Source organism: Elgaria multicarinata, chromosome 7 (genome assembly GCF_023053635.1).
Source record: "Elgaria multicarinata webbii isolate HBS135686 ecotype San Diego chromosome 7, rElgMul1.1.pri, whole genome shotgun sequence".
Lineage (NCBI taxonomy): Eukaryota > Metazoa > Chordata > Lepidosauria > Squamata > Anguidae > Elgaria > Elgaria multicarinata.
This window is the reverse complement of record NC_086177.1, coordinates 75,688,280-75,711,383: the sequence shown is the minus strand read 5'-3', so window position 1 is coordinate 75,711,383 and position 23,104 is coordinate 75,688,280. Positions and strand designations below refer to the sequence as shown.

At 40.4% G+C, this 23,104-nt stretch overlaps 1 protein-coding gene across 2 annotated transcripts in view; it reads left to right on the top strand.

The window, feature by feature from the left end:
- Positions 1-22,483, top strand: part of STAU2 (staufen double-stranded RNA binding protein 2) — a 174,897-nt gene extending 152,414 nt beyond the window's left edge. For both annotated transcript variants that reach the window (XM_063130851.1, XM_063130850.1), the window contains 2 exons: positions 19,438-19,526; positions 20,929-22,483. In XM_063130851.1, coding sequence (XP_062986921.1) covers positions 19,438-19,526; positions 20,929-21,022 — 183 coding nt within the window. In that variant the 3' untranslated portion in view covers positions 21,023-22,483. The remainder of the gene's footprint in view (positions 1-19,437; positions 19,527-20,928) is intronic.
- The last annotated feature ends 621 nt before the right edge of the window (positions 22,484-23,104 follow it).

Sequence of the window (23,104 nt, the reverse complement as noted above, 5' to 3'; positions counted from 1 at the left end):
TTTGGATTTACCCATCCTGTATTTAGCCTGCAAGAAAAAGGGAGGCATATATCAACCAATTAATGTCTAGAAAATGCTGTGAGATATTTAGTAGTCAGCGGTATTAACCAAATAGGTTTGTTGATGCAGCTGAAGTTCAAAACACCTGTTGGACTGTCACAGCAATAATGTACTGACTATAATAGATTTTCAAGTTGAAATTTATTTTACAAGCTGTTTTCTCCATGAGTGAGCAAATAAACCAGATGTTTTTGTTCCAAAAACCTGAGAAACAAAGTGAGTCACACACTTTAGGGTACTTTCACAGGGCCTATCTGCCCTATACAAATTCTGTAAACATGCAGCAAGATGGTGACCAGGTGGTAGACAAATGTAGATAATCACGCTAGATTTCTTGTGGGAATATGCATATTACACTCAACTTACATGGGCTAGTTTCAGCCCAAAGCACTATTTTCAAACTTCTGTCATTTGAGCTGTAGAAGCAACTAATAGGCTCTTTTAAAATGAGCTAGAAGCAGCAGCATACTGGTATACCGTATTTCTTCGATTCTAAGACGCACTTTTCCCCCAATATAAACATCTCTAAAAACGGGCTGCGTCTTAGAATCGATGGCGTCTTAGAATCGCCTGCAAAGTACGCTGTTATCCCTCCACCCTGCTCTCAATGCCCAGGCGGCTCAAGGGCTTGTTGAGCACCTAAGCAGCCCTTCACTCACCATGTAAGCTGGGGAATGTGCTTGGCCTGATTGGGGGCCTCAGCGACGATCCGCGGCTGCCCTGGGCCTATTTGTGCTCCCCAGAGCTAACCGGGCTCACACACACACCAACGGAGCTCCGAGCCCTAAGCGGGCCCCGCCCACCGCACCACGAGCACAGCCGGCCCGGTTGGGCCTAGTGGGCATGGCTATGTGGCTCCGTTCGGGTCGGGCCTGGCATGCGCCTCGCCTTGCACATGGGGCCAGGGCGGACGGGCGGGCGCTGCAGGGCTCGCGGAGGGTTGTGCAAGGCGGGCGGGCGCCGCCGGCTTCTTGCAGCTGCTGGTTCTGTGCAGCAGAGGAGGAGTAGCAGCGCCGGGCGGGAAGATGGAGGCGACGCCCGGGAGGTGAGTTGCTGGACCGGGGTGTGGGCGGGACGTGCAGCTGCGCCTCGCGAACGACCCCCTCCCGCTCCCTGCAAGAAGTGGTGGCAGCTGGTAAAGCCTCCGGGCCTTTGCACTTGCTCCCCAGTTGGTCCCCACCCACATCTCTTCCCTTACCTGCCTGCAATCCGCTCCCCATGCATGGCAGAATATTTTTCCCCCATATAAACATCTCTAAAATGGGGTGCGCCTTAGAATCGATGGCGTCTTAGAATCGAAGAAATACGGTACATTTCCCTGACAAATTGTAACGGCACTTTCTAAAAAGTCAAATATACCAGAACATATACTCTAACAAGGTTAAAACTTTTGACTCTGTTCCTTGGCATGGTCTTGAAAAACCTGAAGAGTTGAGCCACAAGTACCTGTTTTCCAACAGCTTCAAAATATATCTCTACTTTGAATAAAGTTGTTTTGGCGATGACTTCTCAGTTCAGGAAGTATTGACCTCACTTTGAATTGGCTTTGTTTAAGAACAGAAGAAGAGCCCTTCTGGATCAGACCAAGGCCTACACCTGCCTTTTCCCCCAGGATCATCCCGGGATCATCCCTGTGCATCCAAATGACACACGGGATCCCGGGAGCAAGCAGGACAATCCCTCCATTTTCCTGGGATAATCCTTAGGTGTAGAAAGGGCCCAAGTATCTATCTAGTCCAGCATTCTGCCCATGTTCCCCAATAGCTGTGTACATAGGCATACTGCCACTGAAATGTGACGTAGCATATAGCCACCAGGACTAGTAGCCATTGATAGCCTTCTCCGCCAGGAATTTCTCTATCCCCCTTTTAAAGCCATCCAAATTGATGGCCCTCACTATATCATGTGGTAGTGAATGCCATGGTTTAACTCTGTGCTGTGTGAAGAAGTACTTCCTTTTTTTCCTCCTGAATCTCCTACCAGTTTCATGGGATGACCCCAGGTCCTAAAATGTCTCCCTATCTACTTTCTCCACCGCATGCATAATTTTGTACACATCTGTCATGCCTTCCCTTACTTGCCTTATGTGCACTCAGATGAATAAAGGCTTGATTGATTCAAAAGAATGGTTTTTCAAAAATGTTTATATTACCTAAAATATGCTATTTAAAAAAAAATCATGTTCACTGTTCAGGTAGACAGGGTCAGATAGGGTGTTATGGATCTATAATACAATTGCATCTAGGAGAAATTCTGAAAACAACTTAAGTGGCTTTGTAATTTGCCAGATTTTGAAAGAAGCAGTTGAACAAAAAAACCAAAAAAACAAACCACAAACCCCCCTATAATTAATGACTTTAATAATGAGTGTTAAGTAGAAATGATAAAATAGCAGTTAACAGATCTAGTATGGTAAAAGCCAGCTGCTTGGGGCAGTTCTGGACATATCAATATTTTTTTTTACTGTAACTGTAAGTGGAGAAAAAGCAGGCCTGCAGTTGTGGAGTTAAGCAGTGTCAAATAAATGTTGTTGACTACCAGTTGGAAAAGTTCCTAAACTACTAGGATCAAAATACTGAAGGAAATCTGTTACCTGGCTGATGGTGTCACCCTGAGATGGGCATGTGCAAAACAGGACTAAAAATGGTCCATCAACCACACTTACAGTGTGTTCACACCAGCCAGTTCTCCCTCACTCACTCACTCCCCCCACCCCCCTCTCTCTCTTTTTCTGTTGTGGAGGACAGACAATCAATCCTTGGTCCCGCCTGTTAGAATATCATGCTGCTGCATCTTTGTTAAGAGGACATCTAAATGTGTAAAACTTAAAACCTAAAATCCTGTGAAACTTATGTGAGTTCTGCTGTCGGTTTCATTGAAAACAGATATTAAACTTGTGTTCTTTATAGCTCTTGATAACATTCACACACACATACACACTCAAATCTTGTAGATATATTATGTCATTTTCTAATAAGGGACAAATAATTATGTTCCAGTCAAGTTGTTTGGATGATTGGAGCCCTCAGGTAAACATATGGACAAACTATAATGGACCTCTACAGAGTCATGCAATGTGATTAGATAAAACAGGCAGGCCAGATTACTAAGGCTTGTATAATAAGAGCTGTACAAATGTAGTAACAAATTCAGAAATCTAAAAAAGGCAGAGAACATACAGAATTTCTTTGTGCTTTGCCATAAAAATAAATAAAAAACTGGTCATTTTTTTCTGCCCCAGATGCAGACAACTTCTAAAGAGTCTTGAATGAGCAATTACACCTTGGGTTTGAAACCTGAGATGCATTTCTCCAGCCTATGATTCAGTATTTCTATACCCAGTGGGGGCTGGGAAAGATAACAGCCACCACCCAGTTTAGTAGTACATTCTGGGTTCCCCAAAGATTGTCAGAGCCTTCAAAGGGAGGGAAAAAGTAAATCAGATCCTGCCATGCCTAATCTAAAAAGCAGGAATCAAACAAACCCTTTCTAACAAGCTAGGGTTTTGGCTGTCTGAATGCATTGCAGCAAAGGAGCAAGGTGCTAGCCTGCTCTGTTTTTCCTCCTTCCTTAAAATTCACCTCTTAACCACCAAGCACCAAAAGTTAGGATTACTGGGTGTTGTAGGCTAGAAGATTGTGTGGTAGAGTTTAGCAGCAGGAGCAGCAGACATGGGTTAAAAATGCAATGAACAGGAACACATGGGCCCTTTCCTTCGTTTTTCTGCCAAAGTCCTTAATACAATTTATTGCTTTCCAACCTTGTTGTACCATACACAACATTAAAGTCTCTTTAGAATCATAGACACTTTCAACTGGGCATACATATATTAGCACAGAACTGAGATATGCTATGTTTAAAACCCTTGGATGTTTAACCAAAGAGTATCTGAAATCAAAGATGAATGCTTTTAATGCAGAGTCCAGAAAAAAAAATCTAAATATTACTGTTAGAAATACTAATGTCCTTGCTTTAAGGATAGGAAATGCCTTACAAAAAGGCGTTGTTGCAGAGACAGGCCTCTAGGATACCTGAGAACATGTCCAGTTCATTGGTATCTGTTTAATTTATCTTCATCATTATCAGATTTTTCTAACTGTTTCACACTGCTGAATTAAACCCAATTGCCTGCATAGTGTTTTTGCTATCATGTTTTCAAGCACAGTGGACTGAATGTGGAATGTAGCATTTTGCATACCCAAGCAATGGCAGTACGCCAGAACAATGCAATTTATAATTAGAACTGAATATTTCTGTATCACAAAATGTAAAGAAAATGCATAAATCAGAGCCAGCCTGGTGGTCTCCATGAGGGAAGAAATCTAACTTCTCTGCCCCTTCCCATCACAACACACACACACACACACACACACACACAGTTGAATCACTCTGGGGGCTGCATGACCATTTCAAGCACAGGAGGTTCAGGGAGTGACCACAGGCCTCTAGATTCTGATTCTGATTCTACATTAGTACATTACTTTCTGATGGGCATTTTATGAGAGCTGTATGCAAACCTGCTCATTCAGCAAGACTTATTTTTGAGATGGAGAAAGAACCATGCTTTTGCTAGGGTTTCCAGTTAAGGCGACTAGTTATGAATTGCCAAAACAGAGGAAACGCTTCACCAAAAAAGAGAACAAAAGAGGACATTGATTTGCATCAAATTTACATAAGCTAATTTATATATATGCAGGGTTAGAAATTAATATTATATTTTAAATAGAAATACAGTACATCTCACCATAGCATGGAAGATTTTGACCAGGTGACGTGTGTGCTTTGCTCAATCTGCTTTCCAGGTTCTGCTGATGGGCAACTCAGTTCTTCCATCTGATGGTTCTTTTATCTTTAAACCAGTCATGGACTGGACAGCCCTTTGAATAGAGGCCTGTCTTCAGTAAAAGATGACACATGGCCATCCTATCCAGCCAACATGCCATAGAATTGGATATAGGTGTTTAGTATCGCTTTGAAACTTTGATGTCCTGAACAGTAACCATATGTTGGTGTGGTCATTAGGTTCAGTAAGTGTAGCCACACTCAGGATTTAATTAGCCATTTTAGCAGCCTTGCTTGATCATGCAGTTCATTGGGTTTTTCTATAATGCTGGTCAAACCCAAGCTCAGGTACAGCATATGCCATGGCATGTCTTAGTGGTGGGGTAAATGAAATGTGTGTGCACTGCCTCCCATGTTTATTTCTCTTCCCATCAGACACCCATGATTATTGATCAGTTGTACTTCCATTCAAACATCTCTCCCTTTCTGAAATTCTATTATTCTCCCCTTTTCACGTATCTAGTTACAATAACCTAGATCCTTTTAAAAACTCTGCTTGAAGTGGGGTTTTTTTATTCATAAAACATTGGAAGAGCAGTGAAAAATATAATGTAATTCAGTAGCTTTAGAATCCGCCCCTCCTGTAGAAACTGTATAAAATCCAGCTTGTGGGCCGTTTTGCCCCTCCTTTTAAATGGACGTTATTTGGGCTAATCCACTTCTTAGCATCTGGAGGAAAAAGAATCCTTACTGTGGTGAAAAAAAGAAAAAGCCTTGGGAATAACGCTGGTTGCCAGCTGCATAAACAGCACTCGCCCAACAGCATTGTTCAGTCATTGGGAGTGCCTAGGATCTCAACTGATTAGAGAAGATCTGTAATTAATAGGGCAGTTTGTAAGCATTTTCTTTTAGCCAAAAACAAGCAGCCCCCTAACCTGTTTTGTGTAAAGGAAGACGGCTGGATGGGATTCTGTAGGTTGAGGAGCACTTCCTGAAAAGTGCACGGTACTTTCAGCAACTGCTGGAACTGGTGTGTGATGATCTTGCAGGAGGAGACCCTTTATTCATTATTAGAGAGAGGAGATCAGTGACCTAAATGCTCAGCACTCTCCGTACAAATGAACTGTGCTGGGTAGTGGGAACTGGGAGAGATCACAACCTCACAGGGTGCATTCTATACCCTGCAGGATTGAGCTGCTCCTCTTGCAGTATTTGTCAGTGCCCCGGTCTATTTCAGGAGGCTTTTCAGCATTTTCAATAGGAGTGTACACATCTGTCTTTATACCCAGCAGCTTTCCTGGCCCACAACAAGTCCTCTGTGAGTTTCCCCAACCAAGCTCAGTGGGATCTCTGTCAGCTGCAAGATTTATGTCATCTTTTTCAGTCCTGAGAACTGTTCCTTAAGCTTTTCACATCTGGATTTAATTGGAAAGACATTAAAAGACATTAAGTGTGCTGGAAAAGCATATTTTAGGGAGGATCTTTATAGACACTTCCATTAAAGGAGCTAACAGTTAGAGGTTGAAGTGGGACGCGGACAAGTCGTCAGCCGTTATCAAGGGCAAAATTGCGCCGCTAACTGCTTCACAGCAGTTCATGAAGGAGACCCTGGGCCTGTTTCTGACCTAGTGTAAATCAGGAGCAAAGCACAATAGAAGAAAGTCTATTCCTTGTAAAACAGAGCATACTTAGGCATTGTTCATTTCTGGTGCACTACCTGTAAAATCTTTAAAACGCTGGGCATACTTGAACGGAGAGTTAAAGGAGAGTTTTGGGATACTACAGAGCTCGGCGGGGACGCCCAACAAGCCAAGAAACACTTTCTTTTGCATTTAGGTTTTATTGTTTTAATATAGCGCTGAGGTTTGTGAAATCGCAGTCAAGTGCTTTTTTCCTCAGCTCCTGAAGAAGGATGCGTTTCCGAAACACATAGCGCAGATTGAAGAAATCATTAAAGATTAAAGAAAAAGATAGCTTTTTCTTTAAAAGAGAGCTTGGCTGTCTTTTTCTCCCATACTTTAACGCTGGCCATAGAGTTTACATTTTCAAATTGTGTCATCTATAGCCACTATGATGTTCTGAATAATAATAATAATAATAATAATAATAATAATAATAATAACCACCACCACCACCACCGAGAGTGCATTGATCATAAACACACTGCTGATCACAACACACTGTTGTGATCCATTTAGTTAGCCAAGTAATGGTCATCTCAAGGAAAGAAACAGAATGTTTTGTGTATAAGCGTCTTTAGAGAAGCAGGGCCGCACCATCGTCTACAAACTCCTCCCTTACGCCCCCTCCATTAGGCTGCAGCAGAGGGAGAGAAAGTTAACAGAGCTACTCCATCAGCTCTGCTGGAGGAACATCTGTCTTTGGAACTGTTTCCATTCCATCTAATTATTATTTGTAACTGATGCCCAAGTTTGCTCGTTTTCTTCTTCCCTTCCCATCCCTTTATCCATTTGTGTTGTGTCTGATATTTTAAACCTGTGGTGAGGATGATCTTTTATGGAAGCTGCTCCGGGATACTTTTCAACTAAAGACCAGGCTAAAATAAGATGTAAAGAAATAAAACAGGCCATTATTTACAGTCCACACCTTCATCCATATCTTCATGGGTGCTCAGTGCATACATGAAGCTCCAAGAGATACGGGTTTCTCCATTCACTTGGGTGGGGGAGCAGTTCTGCAGTAGAAATCCTTTTGTGTACACAAAACTGACCTCTCTATTAGCATAAATGGGAAAGTTCTTTACCAAACTGGAGTTGGTTGAGCACCAGAGCTTCCAACTGTGCAAAGTGAAAATGGATCAAGGTACCAGTATGGCAGCAGTTAGGCCAGTGAGAACTGTTTCAGAGCCCTGATCAGCCGTAAACTCTCTAGCTTGACTTGGGGAAGTCATTTCGCTCTCGGTAACATTGAAATAGAAATGGCCTTCCTCACAGGATTGTTGTGAAAGTGAATAAGTTAGTTACTGTAAAACATTTTGTCAAAGCATTGATACAGAGCCGTAGCAATAAACTCTTGAGTATTAAAATACTTTTGGATGTTGTACATCATACTAAACTGTTTAAACTAATCTAAAACTGGAGCTCAGCAGGTAGCAATTAACTGTGGGCGAAACCACGTCCTGCTGCTTACAAATAATTTTAGGTGCCTGGCTGTGTGTAGACTGACAGGCTGTTAAATGTAAAGGTCTTTTTACGTGGGATAACAAGCATGTATCCTTTTTTCTTGTTCTTCTTAATATATTCTTAAAATAAATGTGATATTCAAAGGCTTCTTTTGAGAGCAAAAGCATCTGTAGCTAAACAAATAGACCTTTGAAATAATATCCTGCCTGTCTTTAAAGTGAAAAATTGTGTGTGTGTGCATGAGTTTTCCTTTTTATCTTTCAATAAAAGCAAAACAAATAGTGAAAAATCTTCCTCTGTAAACCATCCCAGCAAAACAAATGGATTTGTTTTATGGTCATCCACCTACTTGGGGTCGAGATACACATTATTTCCTCACAGATAGTGTGGTCGGAGTTGACATACCACCCTCCACATATACATACATACACATCTAGCGATTCACACATTATAGATGTGAGAGGGAAGGAAATTGTTAAGGCCTGGAAGAGGGTGGGCTGGACATAGTAAAATAATATTGTTATTGTTTCACCATGGAATCATTAGGTAATATCCAATGTGAGTCCTATGTAGAGTAGACTCAATGAAATGAATGGGAAAAGTTAGTTATGACCAACTTAGGTATCATCCATTTCAATGGGTCTACTCTGTGTAGGACTCACATTGGATACTACTCATTATTGACTACATACAATGAGATTTTTGGGGATATTCTAGATGTCTACAAATCTGTGGATGTGGTGGGCATTTTTGGCTGCATACAAAATGAGCAAGAATCTATGCACTGAATAAATGTACTGATAGCCTTTGTGTGACTAAAGAAACAGGAATAGTCAGTCCAAATGTAGTAAACAAATAGGAGGCATATATATAAATCTGGACGCTCCAATCTAATAAATATTTTCCTTTCATGTTTAACTAAAACTGAAGCTCAATCCAGTCAAGGTGGAGGTACTGCTAGCAGTGGTTTGTTTAATCAGAGCAATGGTGTTCAACCTGTTTTGGATGGGGTTGCCCTTTTCCTCAAAGGTCAAGTTCATAGTTTGCTGGGTGCATGTTTATACATCTCTGTAACTAGAAGCACAAGTGTCCTCTGTAGCGTGGAGTGCCTTTTACCAGCTAAGGCTGATATGCCAACTATGTCCCTACATTGATGAAGATAAACTAACTGCAGTGATCTATGCCTGGGTAACTTGTCTAGATTACTGCAATATGTTCTATATGGGGCTGCTGTTGAAGATGGTCCAAAATTGCAGTTAGAACAAAATTTGTCAGCTGGAGCCCTAATTGGAACCAAGAATTATATTTAAATTTTGGCACTATTGTACCAACTTCATTGGTTCCCAGTTCATTTTGGGGCCCAATTCAAAGTTATGATTTTAACCTATAAAACCTTTCATGGCTTAGGGTAACAGCATTTAGAACCACATGTTCCTATACGATTCTGTCTAACTCCTGAGATTGTCACGTGGCAAGAGTCACTCATGAGCAGGGCCTATTAAGTGATAGCCCCCCAGTTGTGGAATGCATTCTCTAGGGAGGCCCAACGTGCTTATTTTATTGGCTTTTGGGTGCCAGGCAAAAGTCTTTTATATTCTTTTGGTCTCTTAAACTGTTTTTATCTCTATAAATATTTATTAGTTTTAGATCTTTTTATTATTTATTGCCTTGATGTTTTTAGTCTTTGCTATTGTAAATTGTGTTTGTGCTGCTGCTTTTGATTTTGATTATATATTGAGTTGACTATGTTTTGCTTTGGAAATTTGTACATTGCCTGGCTTTAAGTGGATCAAATACATAAATAAAACTTTATGTTATTACACAATACAAAACAAAAAGATATTAAAACAGAAAAAGATGTTAAAACATCCCTCTTTGCAACACAGATTTGACTATACAATCCTCAGGCCTTCATAAATCACAATGGTAGTCCACAGTGACAATTCATGGAATTTTACTACAGGTAATTTGAGTAGGAGAGTATCACACATGTCTTTAGTAGAACATTACTTGAAGGACAGCCTTCACCCATACCAGCAACACGTTCTCTAAGATCAAGAAGAGAGGTCCTTCTCAGTTGCTCACCTATGAGAGCAGTTATGTGGGTGATCACACATGACAGGGCCTTCTCTACTGTGGCTCCATACCTCTGGAATAAGTTGCCATCTTAGGTCTGCCATGGTTCCTCATTGCAGCCTTTTAAAAAGGCCTTGAAAACACATACTCTGGCCTTCTCCTGATGTGATTGCTGTTCCATGATAATAAAAAAAGGACTCTAGCATGTTGGGCTGGAGTCGACCTAACACTAGCATGGCAGATAGAAGGCTTCTCATTGGTCTTTGTGGATTGTGCCAAACGCGCCTGATGCAGCAGCCTTGCTCAAGCTAAGCAGTTTTGGGACTAATCACTACCTGGATGGAAAGCCACATGGGCCTTCTCTGTATTCCACCTTGAGTTCCTTGATGAAAGGAATGGAATTATATAGACCTTCTTTCAAAGCCACATGTGTATTTTGGCATATATATGCATAGTCTTCCTTGAAAATGAATGTGAGCAGAAAACTATGTATGTACATCGGATTGGGGGGAACTGTACATGCAGTTTTGGTGGACAGGCAAGTGTGATATAGGTAAGCACAAACTAGGTTCATCAGGAAAGGATTTGTTTTTCTTTGGTCTTCTTTTTTGCTTAGAGCTCCTGTCACAGGGATTAAGTATGTGTCCTGCTTGGTATTTGGCAAAATGAAAGTGTCAAAGTAGCTGGCATAAAAAATAAGCACAATTGGCTAGGATTTGTATTTGGTTCATTGGTTGTTTTGCTGTGGATAGATGGTGGAATATATATATATATATGAGAGAATGAGATAAAGATACTGCTTACGACATTAAAAAGAAAACACTGAAAAATTCAAACTATACATCAATCTCTGTAAAAACAGAAAGGTGGATAGACGAAGACTTTCTTGACTGATGTTGATAGAAAACCTGTTTGTAAGACACTGGAAACTTCTTTTTCCAAGAACAGTTAATCCTTGCTAAAAGTTCCTATTGATGCCAGCAATCAGATTTGTGTCTGCAGATTTGTGTTTGCCATGTAAATGTTAGCTGCATGGGATAATGTAGCCTGAAGCCAGTACTAAACAGCAGGTCCTTTTCCTTAAACGTTTTAAGTATTGCCATTGTCAATCTGTACTTGAACAGTCCTGGAAACATTAGTTTTCTCCCTCCCCATTTTGGTCTCCTCACTTATAGGCACAGCTACTGCCCATATTCTAGTACATACCAGGTAAAGACCCCTTTGTGCAAAGATTAATCCTTTTCATGTAAATTGCACAAGTTAATCAGATTAATATACACAGAGCAGAACAAGTTTGAAGAGAGAGAGAGCACAAAGTCAGGTTGTTAAAACTTCAATTGTGCAGTGTAAATAACCGTTCTGAAATTAAATTTTTAAACAGATGTTGACCTTGGCCTGTGTAAAATCTAATCAACCGGGGATGGTAGTGCCTGGTAACAGAAGGCTGTTAAAGATTCCTTACTGAAGTCATTGGTTGTGAATTCAGGTAACAAAGGAGCTGGCTGATTAAGTCATGTCGGTTTCTAATATGTATTTCAGCATGTTAGCAACTTGGCAAATCACGGAATAACTGGAACCTTTAAACCACGTATATATGTACAGTTTTCAAATTGCCAGTATGAGGAGCGTAAATGACCTTGAGAAATTTTGTGGCACGCATGATAGAGCAGGACAAAGGTACAGGGGCAGAGGTAGAGGGCTGTTTTTGAATAATTACAGACCTGAAAGGTTCCTTGCATTATGAACTGACTTTGATCTTCTGTCCAGGCTTGGGTTCATAATTGCTGGAGGATGAACCATAGTAGAGGAAGAGACCCGATAGTCCATTTTCACTTCAGGAACCTGCAGACTTGAATTAACCCATATGAAATCCATAAACACAGAGTTAAGTGGAACAAGTGTTGAAGGAGGAGGGGCACTATGGCATGGAGAAAGAGAATGTATCATCTATCATTTATTTATTATTAATATATACCACTTAAAGTCTCTAATCAATTTGCATGTAACTATATTAAAATTGCAACTTAAAATACACTACTAAAAGCAATTCCAACTATAATAGCAATAAAAGCAGTACAAAAAACAATAAAATGGCTCATCATCATGATTAATTACAACAATTCAAGAGAAACCCTGCTTAAACAAGTGCATTTTGCACCCTTAAGAACAGGCTTTTCAAAGTAGTCCAATGGCGTTAAGCTTTAATGACATTCAAGAGTTTTTGCCTTGAAATGATAGAATTAAAGTGAAATCCTTTGTTTTCAAAACAGCAAGAGAAATTTAAAGCCAGATGTCAGTCCACTGACTTCTGTCTGCTAGAGCAGAACTAATTGATGAAGCATTTAGGTTCACACAATGATCTGTACCGACAGTTTATAAGGCTGTTAAATGTTTAAGTCCAGTCCCTGATAAAACAATGGGCAGAGGTTTGGGACAGCAGATCCACTGATTAGAAATTCACCTCTTCCACTTTCTGTGGCAGAGATCTGCACTCTTTACCCACATGCCTGGGTAACAGATTACTGGATTCTGGGTAAACTGGGGGATTTTAGCAAAGGACAAGCACTCATTTAGGGGTCATAATTTCTACCTGGTGTGATCCACAGGGTTTATATCCAAGAAGAGGACTCTCCAGTTTTGCAAGTTCCACTAGTTCAACTACCTTGAGCTAAGAGGGTTTCCAAAACCAGAGGAGGAGTATTTTCCTGCTGAATCTCCTGAACTTCTCAGGGGTGTTTGATACCCTCTACCATTGGCTTGGATCCCAAGACAAATTAACTGAAGGAAGTTTGCAGAAGGAAAACTTTGCTTCCTTTTCTCTCCTTTTCTCTTCAGCCACCCGTACTCTTTCAAGACCAAAGGGGCCCTTCTGAACAATTGGAATGGGGCAAGGGGACGGTTCTTGATCTGGTACTGCTTCTATATACACTATGGGTATATACACTGAGTGGCTTTTCCAGCTTCTACTAGTACACCAGCTGGACCCTGGCTTGGAGAAGTCAGACCTGGCCATAGTCATTCATAATCTTATAATTTCCATTCTTGGAAACGCATCAAGTTTCAGTGGGGCTGCCCTTGAAAAGCATTTGCCAGTTTCAGTTGTCCAAAATGCCACCATCTGGGACAGGGGCAGTCCAATTTGATCTGGTAGGCTCAATTCATGGTGCTGGTTCTAAACAGCTAGGCAGGAAGGGCAGAAGGTAGATTGAAAGTCTACTGGTAGATTTCCAGGTGATTTTCAATAGATCAGCAACAGTTCCTGACTCCCAATTACAAGAATAACCTTTATTTCCCTTCCTAATTAGATTCCTGAAACAAAGAAACTTGGTGGGGGGGAAATGTCTGACTGTAGTTTACCTGATTTATGCCCTGCCTTTCCACCCAACCCCACTCCAAAAATTGTGCTCTTGGGGTAGTATTGAATAGGGACCATGCATGTGCAGCCAGCCCTGTGTCTATTGTCGCCACAGTGGCCGACAATAGATTAACCCCACAACTGCAGCAGCAAAAAAAAAAAAAAATAACAATAACATAACAGCAGATAATAATAATAAAAAAACCCGTCAATGAAAAAGAAACAAAACCCTGACCAGCAGTAGAAAAACACAGACAAGAGTCAACACTCAGCCATTCCAATTTTTTACCTGGCTACAAAAAGTAACTAGCAATGGGGCTAGACAGACTTCCTTCAATAGGGCATTCTAGAGAGTAGTTGGCACCACTCCAAAGGTCCTGTGTTGTGTGGCTACTTGCAACAGGACCTCAGATGTGGAACAGAGAATGTTGGGGTGGGTGGGATCAGAGGATCATACTGTCCTGAAGACAGGGGTGGCGAGACTTCAGTCCAGGAGTGCATAACATTTTTTACCCTCAGGGCCACATGTGAAGTTAGTTTGAGGTTGGGGACACATACAGATTTCTCCTTCCTTGCTGCAACAGGAAAAGAATGGTCTGCATGAGGATCTCTGGTGAAAGGACATGGAGTACAGGCAGTAGAGCAATTGGTGGTGGTGGGAAATTCAGTGCCTGAGTCAGAGCACCTGTGGGGAGCCACAATGAAGGCCTTGGGTGGGTTCATCACCCCAGCTTTAGACTTATGGGAACTACTTTCCTTTTCACGAGATCCCCAAAGTCCACCAGCTGGAGCTGGGTGCAAAATAGTGGCTCAGGAAGGCAGACATAGTATTGCAGAACAAAGTGCCTCGAAATTATGTTTTTAATACCACCAGTACTGGAGCTCACACACAAATCACTTGAGACACAAATCTCCTGCTGTTCTCTTCCTTTTGTGCCTTCCCCACAGCCCCTACTATATGGCTGTCAAATATTTCCTAATTAAGGGAATTAAGAGCATTTAACCAATGGGCCCATAGGAATAGGTTTCTCACACTATTTGGAAATGGGAGATAGTAAGCCATAAGAGTGGATTAGCTGCATGTGTTTAGTAGCATTTGTGTCCATCCCATAGCAGAAGTAACTAGAATGGATTCAGTTGGGCCTCGTCCTTGTCCCCAGAACGATGTGCCACTCCCAGTAAGAGGTGAAGTGGAAAGACATGCACAAGAGGATGATTAAGGAACACCTTTGGAGGAAACTAAAATGCAATGTAGATGTTAAAGGAGAGGGAAATACATCTGTACATTGTACTGAAAAACATTAAATCATTATCATAAGAACGTGAGTTGAAATCACATTTTTCTAGAGCAGCCTCTGTGTGCAACTGCTTTTTGTAAGGATGACCTAATGTTATTAAATTGTCATTACAAAATATTCAATTCCCCACAGAGAGAGAACCAGAGGGGGAAGAAATTAACAAATTTCAATATGATTTGCTAATTGCTAATTGGCTTACGGAAAGCTAAAAATGACTGCAATGATTGGAAACATCCACCTCCAGCCAGATCCAGACACATATTTATAATGAGAAGAGCAGCCAAGACAAACAAAGAGCAGAATAGTGCATCCTGTTGGCATTGTGTTTTTGGCATCGCTGTATCTGCACAGAAAACAAGTGATACATGAAATGTGTAAAGACATCTGTTTCATAACCTATGGGGCTTTGCTCACAAAGCAGTTGTAAAATCTTCTGGGGGAGAGAAATATTTCTATATATCTGTGCAGATGCTCATTTGTAAGGGGAAAAATCCATTTCAGGAAATGCTCAGCCTTCAGAAAAAAGAGTTTGTCCACCAAAATCCGCATCAAATATTTATTCTGCCTGTATCCCCTCACTGCTGTTAATTTAGGAAGAGTTTACTAGCTTTTAAGAGTTGCATATATCAGGTTCAGTTCATCCAAAGTGTACTGACAATATTACTGTGATAATACATGAGGTAGGTAACCTCATAGTCTTTGAAGATCCTCATGAATGTATTTTTTAAAAATGTATATTTCAAGGATATCTAGGCCATTCCAGTAAAACTATCAGGGCAGTGTAGAAAGATAATAAAATGTAATATAAAATCATAATATTTCGCACTTGCCATTTTCTGTCTGACTTCAAGAGACAATCCTCAAATCTCATCCAGAAACACAGAACATCCTGGGCAAATAAATGAGATGGTATTCTCATAGCTCAAGATTTTTAATTCTGAATTGTCCAGAGAGCCTCAGCTATTGGGCAGTATAAAAATCTAATAAATAAATAAAGGAACCCAGAAGGTGACCTCAGAATCTGGTGAGACACATTAGCACATCATACTCATTCTGATGCACTCTCCTCTCGCCTTCCTGTATATTCTTCAAGGTAACCTTGAAGAATATACAGGAAGGCGATAGGAGAGTGCATCCTTATCCTTCATCCTTACTCAAATTCTTCAGCATCCAACCTCATCCACACAATTAACATCCCCTCTCAGTGCTATTTCTCCCCTTCTGCTGCCCACAGTACTTTTCAAAAGACCTTAATCTCACTTTCTATAGCTTTTAAAAAATGAGGGGGAAGGGGCATGAGTTACTATGTCACTTGAGACTAGAGAACACTGTGCAAGATGGGTCAGCTGGACCACCAAAGGAGCTGAGCTTAGCATTATTATTACTATTATTATTATTATTATTATTATTATTATTATTATTATTATTACATTTATATCCCACCTTTTTTCCTCCAAGGAACCCAAAGCGGCGTACATAATCCTCCTCTCCATGTTATCCTCACAACAACAACCCTGTGAGGTAGGTTGGGCTGAGAGTCTGTGACTGGCCCAAAGTCACCCAGTGAGCTTCCATGGCCGAGTGGGGACTAGAACCCGGATCTCCCGACTCCCAGTCCAACACTTTAGCCACTACACCACACTGGCTCTGATACTCAGGATAGACAGAGCCCGTCAATATTTCTTGGTCAGGATAGTCACGGCCTGCCAATACCTAGTAATCAGGGGCAGAGCCAAGAGCAGAGGTGTGTTCTGCTACATGTTCATACAGAACACCTGCTGCAAAGTTTTCCCATCCCTCCCTCATGATATCCAGCCCCCAAAGGCAACACAGTCCAGAATGCACAAGTGCCAGTCAAAGAACATCAGAATGAATAAAGTGCCTGAAGAGTGAATGACTCAAGCAGGAGAGCCAACCCACCCACTAAAGTGCAGAAAGAAATGGTTATGGACATGTATAATCAGTAATGTGTAGTGTGTTATTAAGGAATCAAAGCATACATACATAAATGTTCTTCTACTTGATGTATTCTGTTGCATACATTATTACTAAAGTTATGCCATATTTTCCTTAAACACTTTCAAGATAAAAATATGTGCTCAAAGGGTGCAAAATGTTTCTCCCTCAAAAACTCTTATCTTTCATTTTTAACACTGGTGTGTATACTGATTCATAGCCATTCTTCCTGTAATCAGCTGCTGCTTTGGAGGCATTTTATTAATTTGACAGAGCTGCTTTTTTATCCGGCACTATGTTGTTCCATACAATCAGGGATTACATAGGGAATGAATGTATCATGTAAATGGAGGGCCTCTTAGCACTAGATTGAGGGGCTGGTGTGACCATTGGGGGTTCTTGTGCCCATGGTGCTACCCAATTCATTTCATGACAGGGCCACCTATGCATCTCAACCAGTGTGCTCTCAGAGTGCATTCAGACCAGCAGTCTTGCCACATTTCCTCTCAGTTCTGTCCCACCCTGCCCTACCGAACGGTAATATCTGTGTGTTACCTCTCCACAAGTGCTTCTTCTTCCTGGAGTTGGACTTTTTTTATAAAAGCACCTACACACTCCATACATGTACTAATGAGGCATTGGGTTTGAGATGGGATTTCGAGATACTCAACTTTAGTTTCAGCTAATAGAAATTTAGAGCATACTGCACAGGTGGAAATAACGCGAGGGTACATGAGTGCAAGGTGAAAAATGAAATCTGGTTTTAAAAGTGTTGTTGTTTTTAAAGGTCTAAGAATGAAAATGATATCCATAGCAATGTCCAGGAATATAGACAGCATGAGGAAAGCTTCTGGGGAGACTCATTGCAAGAAGTTTTAGATCTTTTAAATGGTCCCTTAATGAGGTCCAAGCTTTTGCATGAAAGCAGAGTCTCTGAAATTGGAACAATGACGTTTGCAATACGTAATACAGACGATACCATTTCATTGCACAACTATCACACAGAAAGACTACTCACCTGGATGCAACTTTAGGCAGCCCTCTAAAGTATTGTCGTAAAGATCGCCCCACATGTTTTTTTTTGGGGGGGGGGATTAAATTGGAGACACGTGTTTCACCTTTTTATCCTTGAAATTCCTTCAATGGGAACAGATGCTTTTGTTCAGGATAGATTGCTTTTGTTGTGATATTCCCTTCAAAGAAACAGAGATAGATGTTCTGGGTAAAGAAAGAAACAGAGGTTCCCATGAATGAATTCTTCAAACTGCGTGAGAAACTAGGTTAATATTTCATTAAGGAGCTACAAAATAGCAGTATGGCAGGAACAAAACCAGAAGTACTTAATTGAAGTTACAATGAAACTGTTGAATTTTTAATCCTGTTTTATTATGTACTCACTGTTGACAGTTGAAGGTAGTGAAAGTAACAATGAAAACAACTGTGGGAATATTTAAGACAAGTGCTCTTATCCTAAAATATTTTTAACTCTATTAGAAAAAGGAATCAGCCCATTGAGGATTTTCATTTATCATAGCTACTGCCCACTCTTGCACCAGAAAGCTCAGGGTGGCAATCATGTGGTTCTCAAGATAACTTCCCATCCAGGCAAGATTATAGCACAGAGCCTACTTAGTTTGCGTACTAGAAGTACATCATGCGCCTCTGACAGATGGCTCTCTTCATTTTTACTGATTCTGTAAAATACACGTATAAGATACTGGGTTCCAGTGTCTGTATTTGTATTCTATCATCTAAAAGAAGTGCTAGGCATTATACAACTTGATGGAAATTGACCTTCTGCTTCAATGTATGTAATAGCTGGCATTCCTTTGCCACAAATTGTTGAAAGATTAGGCACCTCATTCACATAATATCAACATACACCACTAATGGGGTTCAGCCAGAGATAGGAGTTGGTGAAACAGTGGAAACCGAGAAGAAGAGTTCAGCTTGCAGAATGCAACGAGAATGTTATTGTGGTATCAGATAGGGATGCAGCAGCTATAGTGAGGTCAGCATTAAAAGAATTGGTGCCATTAATGCATTGGACATTAGTGAACTAATGAATCGCAAAGGAATAATCAGCACCATATCTCCTCTTCCTCTCTTCCATGTAATGTCTAGTGATGAAAAATCGGTGTCATCACATCATCACACTGGGTTTCCCCCAACTAGCTACACTTCGTTGGCTGTCACTTTTGAGGCCAGGGGAATGTGCAGAGCAATGGTGTTGCATCACGTATTTTGTGTCACTGGATGTTATGCACTGGAAAAGGCTTCTGTGTCACTGGATGTTAAACACTGGAGAAAGGCTTTGGCAGCAGCCCCAAGTTTTTAAGCGGAGCATAGATAGCTACCTATCAGTGGGCATCCTACAATGGTAGGGAGTTGGGCTGGATAATTTTTGAGGTCCCTGCCATAATGGCTCATTCTGGCCTCTAAGTAACATGTGAAGCAAAAAGTCATGGATCTGTGTACTCTAGAGACATTCCGATTACTTGATTATATATGGTGAACAAAGATGAGGTGGCAAGAGAACTGCGGCCTTCATTAGTGTTGGTGAATCTAATGTACATGCACTGAAAATGAATACATGTTTGTTTGTTTTGCTCATCTCTTTTCCAAGGTGTCTTTTTACCACTGATTTTTGCCAGTATTCACTAGTCCATGAATACATATTTTATGTGTTAAAACATTCCATACACAGTAGTAGTATACCTTCAGTGCTATTTGTGATTTTTTTTAAAAAAATCTTGTGTGTTTACAGGCAGCTTTAAGTGCCTTGAAACAGTTTTCAGAACAAGGACTGGATCCAGTGGAAGAAACAGTGAAAGTTGAAAACAGTTCATTTGAAAAGTAAGAATTGTTCTCACAATACTCTTTGGGGCATGTGTATGGTATGCCAAATAAGACTTCTTAAATTAAAGGTGCAGATGTCCCTTGACATTTACAAAACAATATTCAAGTAAAAATTTCTAAGTATTTTGTGCCATTGCTGGTGACACATTTCAGAATTTCTGTGGAACATTACTAACTACAGGTAACTTAGAAGTGCATAAAGGTGTAAGGTATCAATTTAAACCATAAATAAATAATTTCGCCAGCTTCTTTAACGTGGTCTTTTTAGTATGTGAATTCTGTGATTTTTAAAGCACAAACACTATTTTAAAAATCCTGATTCCTGTCATCAGCTGACAGATGCCATTTAAAGATTAAGGTAGGTGGTACAGATTTGGGTTTCAACATTTAATTGTCTGGAGGCGGCATGCTTCACAAATGGTAAAACTTTAATTAAAACACTTCACAAGCCCACCCCAAACCCCAGTAATCTAGAGCACTGTCCGCCCTCTGATGTGCACAAATACATCTGAGGTGTGCTGCATAAACAAATCTCCTCTTCACTTTAATAAAAGAAGCAGTGCTTACTTTGAGAGCCATGTAAGTCTTTTTGAATGGGGAAGTCAAAAAGGTAAAGACATTCCATGTGAACATCATATTTCCTTTACCTACAGGCATTTCTAGAGCAGGGCAAATACCACTGACCTGCATAGTGGACATCTAAAAATACCATTAGCTAAGAAACATAACTGCACAATAAAAAGAATCTTGTTTGTTTTGCGTTACATGTATGCCACCTGCAACACAATTTCCATGTGCATCTGATTCATAAAATAGTTACTATGATATGCATCCTGCCATGTGAAGATGGGAAATGTTATAGACGTAGAATGACCTTGTCCTGTGTTATATCCAAATGAAGAAAAGCAAATGCTCCACCTGCTCCACTTTTGGGCACAGAGCTTCTGTTTTGTGTTGTTTTTCTAGTTATGCAAATGCAGACCTCAGAAACAACATCATGCGGAATTTACCGATTGATTGACTGATTGATTGGATAAATAAAAGGGCAGGAGAACAAACCACCAAATTGTTCACACGCAGGACACCGTAAGATAGCTGCACATTCCTTCTCTTTTAGCTGAACCAGGCAAGAGCAAGTTTTTACTAAGTGGGTGTTTACTAAGAAGTGGAGTTGGAATTTTCAACTGATATATAGTGGCTGTTTGTAAACTAATTTAATCAGAACCATTTACCACATGATCTCACCAGCTTAGTATCTGAACATAAATATTGTTGTTTCACTTTAAAATGTCCCCCCTTGTGGTGACCTTTGAATCTCATGTGCCATCTGCTAATAAAAATGTCTTAAAGATGTGCAACCCTGGACCTTACTGCTCTTGTTAATGTATTAATCTTTCAGACAAGTCAAGCATCTGGGAGAAAACGCAGACAATAAACAGACTAACTCAGGCACCATTGCTCAAGACTGCAAGGATTCAAAGGCTGTCGTCTAGGAGCTGCCCAGCACCCGTGGCTGCCACTGCATCCTTATAAACCTGTCAACACGCAATAGGGTGTATGTGTACAAGGAAATGAATGACTAATACCATTATTTGAGTCTTATGTGAAGACAACACTATTCTAACGCAAGATATAGTATGCATGGAACTGTTTATTGAATGAGGGGATAATACATACAATATTGACTGTTTCCCCTCCAAGCCTAAACATCTAAAAATAAATAATTCAGACTGCTTCAGAGGTAGAGAACATCCAGCGAAACCACCAGAGTGTTAAACAGCAAGTAAGGGCATAATCCTTTGCATGTTTAGGCAGTGGAAAGTCCTACAACTCCCAGCGATCTCCAGCCAGGCATGCTGGGAATTATAGGACTTTCCACTGCCTAAACATGCATAAGATTGTGCCCTAACTAAATAATACTTGGAGAGAGCGAGTTAACTTTACAGTTGATTAATACTCTGGAGGAAATGAAAAGTCAACATTTGGTTGAGTTATATGACTTTTTTGTAGTGTAGAATGAGTTCTGCTTTCCTTTCCTTTTATCTTCATTACTATTATGCTTGAATATTTTAAAAATGGATCAATGACAGTGCTGTGAGAGTTGTAGTTGTTGTCTTCATATACAATCATACAGCTTCTCTTTTTATGCCAATAGTATGCGTTCTTCATAGTCTTACAGAACACATGCTGGCTGTAAGATGCACTGTGCCAAGTTGTTTGCAAATCGAAGTTTAAATCATGATAACTATTTGCTTAGATATTAATGACCAATTGCAGTTGACTCCAAGAGAAAGCAGTGATGGTATTTGATTTCCCTTGCCATGTGTTGACTCATGAGGCGCCTTGCCTCCAAGGAACACTTCCCGCCCATCAGTTTATGTGAAACACATTTACACCCCATTCTGTGTTTTGTATTGACCCACCATTGGCATCAACTGAGTGTTTTAATAACTGCATTCTCAGCAAGAATAGTAGAACAGAATGGAAACATCTCTACGAAGACAGCTGGAAAGTGATAGAGCAGATACGTAAAAATGACAGTGTTGGTAGAGATGAGAATTTGCACTTGAATTCTGTACCAGCATATTGGAATTAAGTAAGTGGCCAATGCAGTAAAACCACATCAGTTCCTGTGTACAATGCTTGTGTCATCTCTTCCTTGTTTTGTAAATAGCACAAGTCAAGCTTGCCATTTATCACTTGGTATTAACCAGAATCAGGCTAGATCTACACTACTGCTTTATAGTGGTACTGAAGTGCACTAATAACTCTTGGGGCACATTACACATTCCATATACCACTTTCATCATGTTATTCCGTGATTTTTATTCCACATTATCCAAAATACCACAACAAATGTCACTGTGTGTCCTACAAGGTATAAATGCGCAAGAGGGATAGAGCATTGACATGACAGAATTGTATTGATTTGTCACAAGATGTTGATCTGGCCAATACAAGAACCTGATTCAACTAGGCTTTCTATTGTACATCTGTTTCCTATGAAAGAAGCGGCCTTTTTTACTCTGAAGACTGACATACTTTTTTTTACAGTGTTGTCACGTTCATCCACCAACTGCTTAACAAACTTGATGGGGTATGTGTGAAACATAATTTGCCACCCAAAAGCAAAGAGCAGTTAAGGAAAAGTAACTCAAAGTGCATATTGAGAACTTTCATGAACAGATGCTATTATGGTGTGTCTGGAACACTCCAGAAAACAGTTGTATCCATTCAGTTCACATAGAATTGACAGATGTGAAGTACAAGAGAGGCTCCACACACACACCACAGTGAGGGATAAATAAGTGTACAATGAGACTTATAATTGTATGGTCATGCTGTGCAGGTATAGAATCTTGGATGAGGTGCAATTCACCATCCTGAGAATATCTGCATTAATTTTTTAAAACCAAGTTTCTAGCAATTAATGCTGAGAAGAGAGATCTGAAAATGTGTGGGCAAAATCTCAGAAGCTAGAAGTAGGCCTAGATTTGAAATGGATTCCCACTGATAAAAAGGTACGCCTCCAAAGCCCTGTCCTTTCCTATGTCACATGGAAAAGAATATGGAAG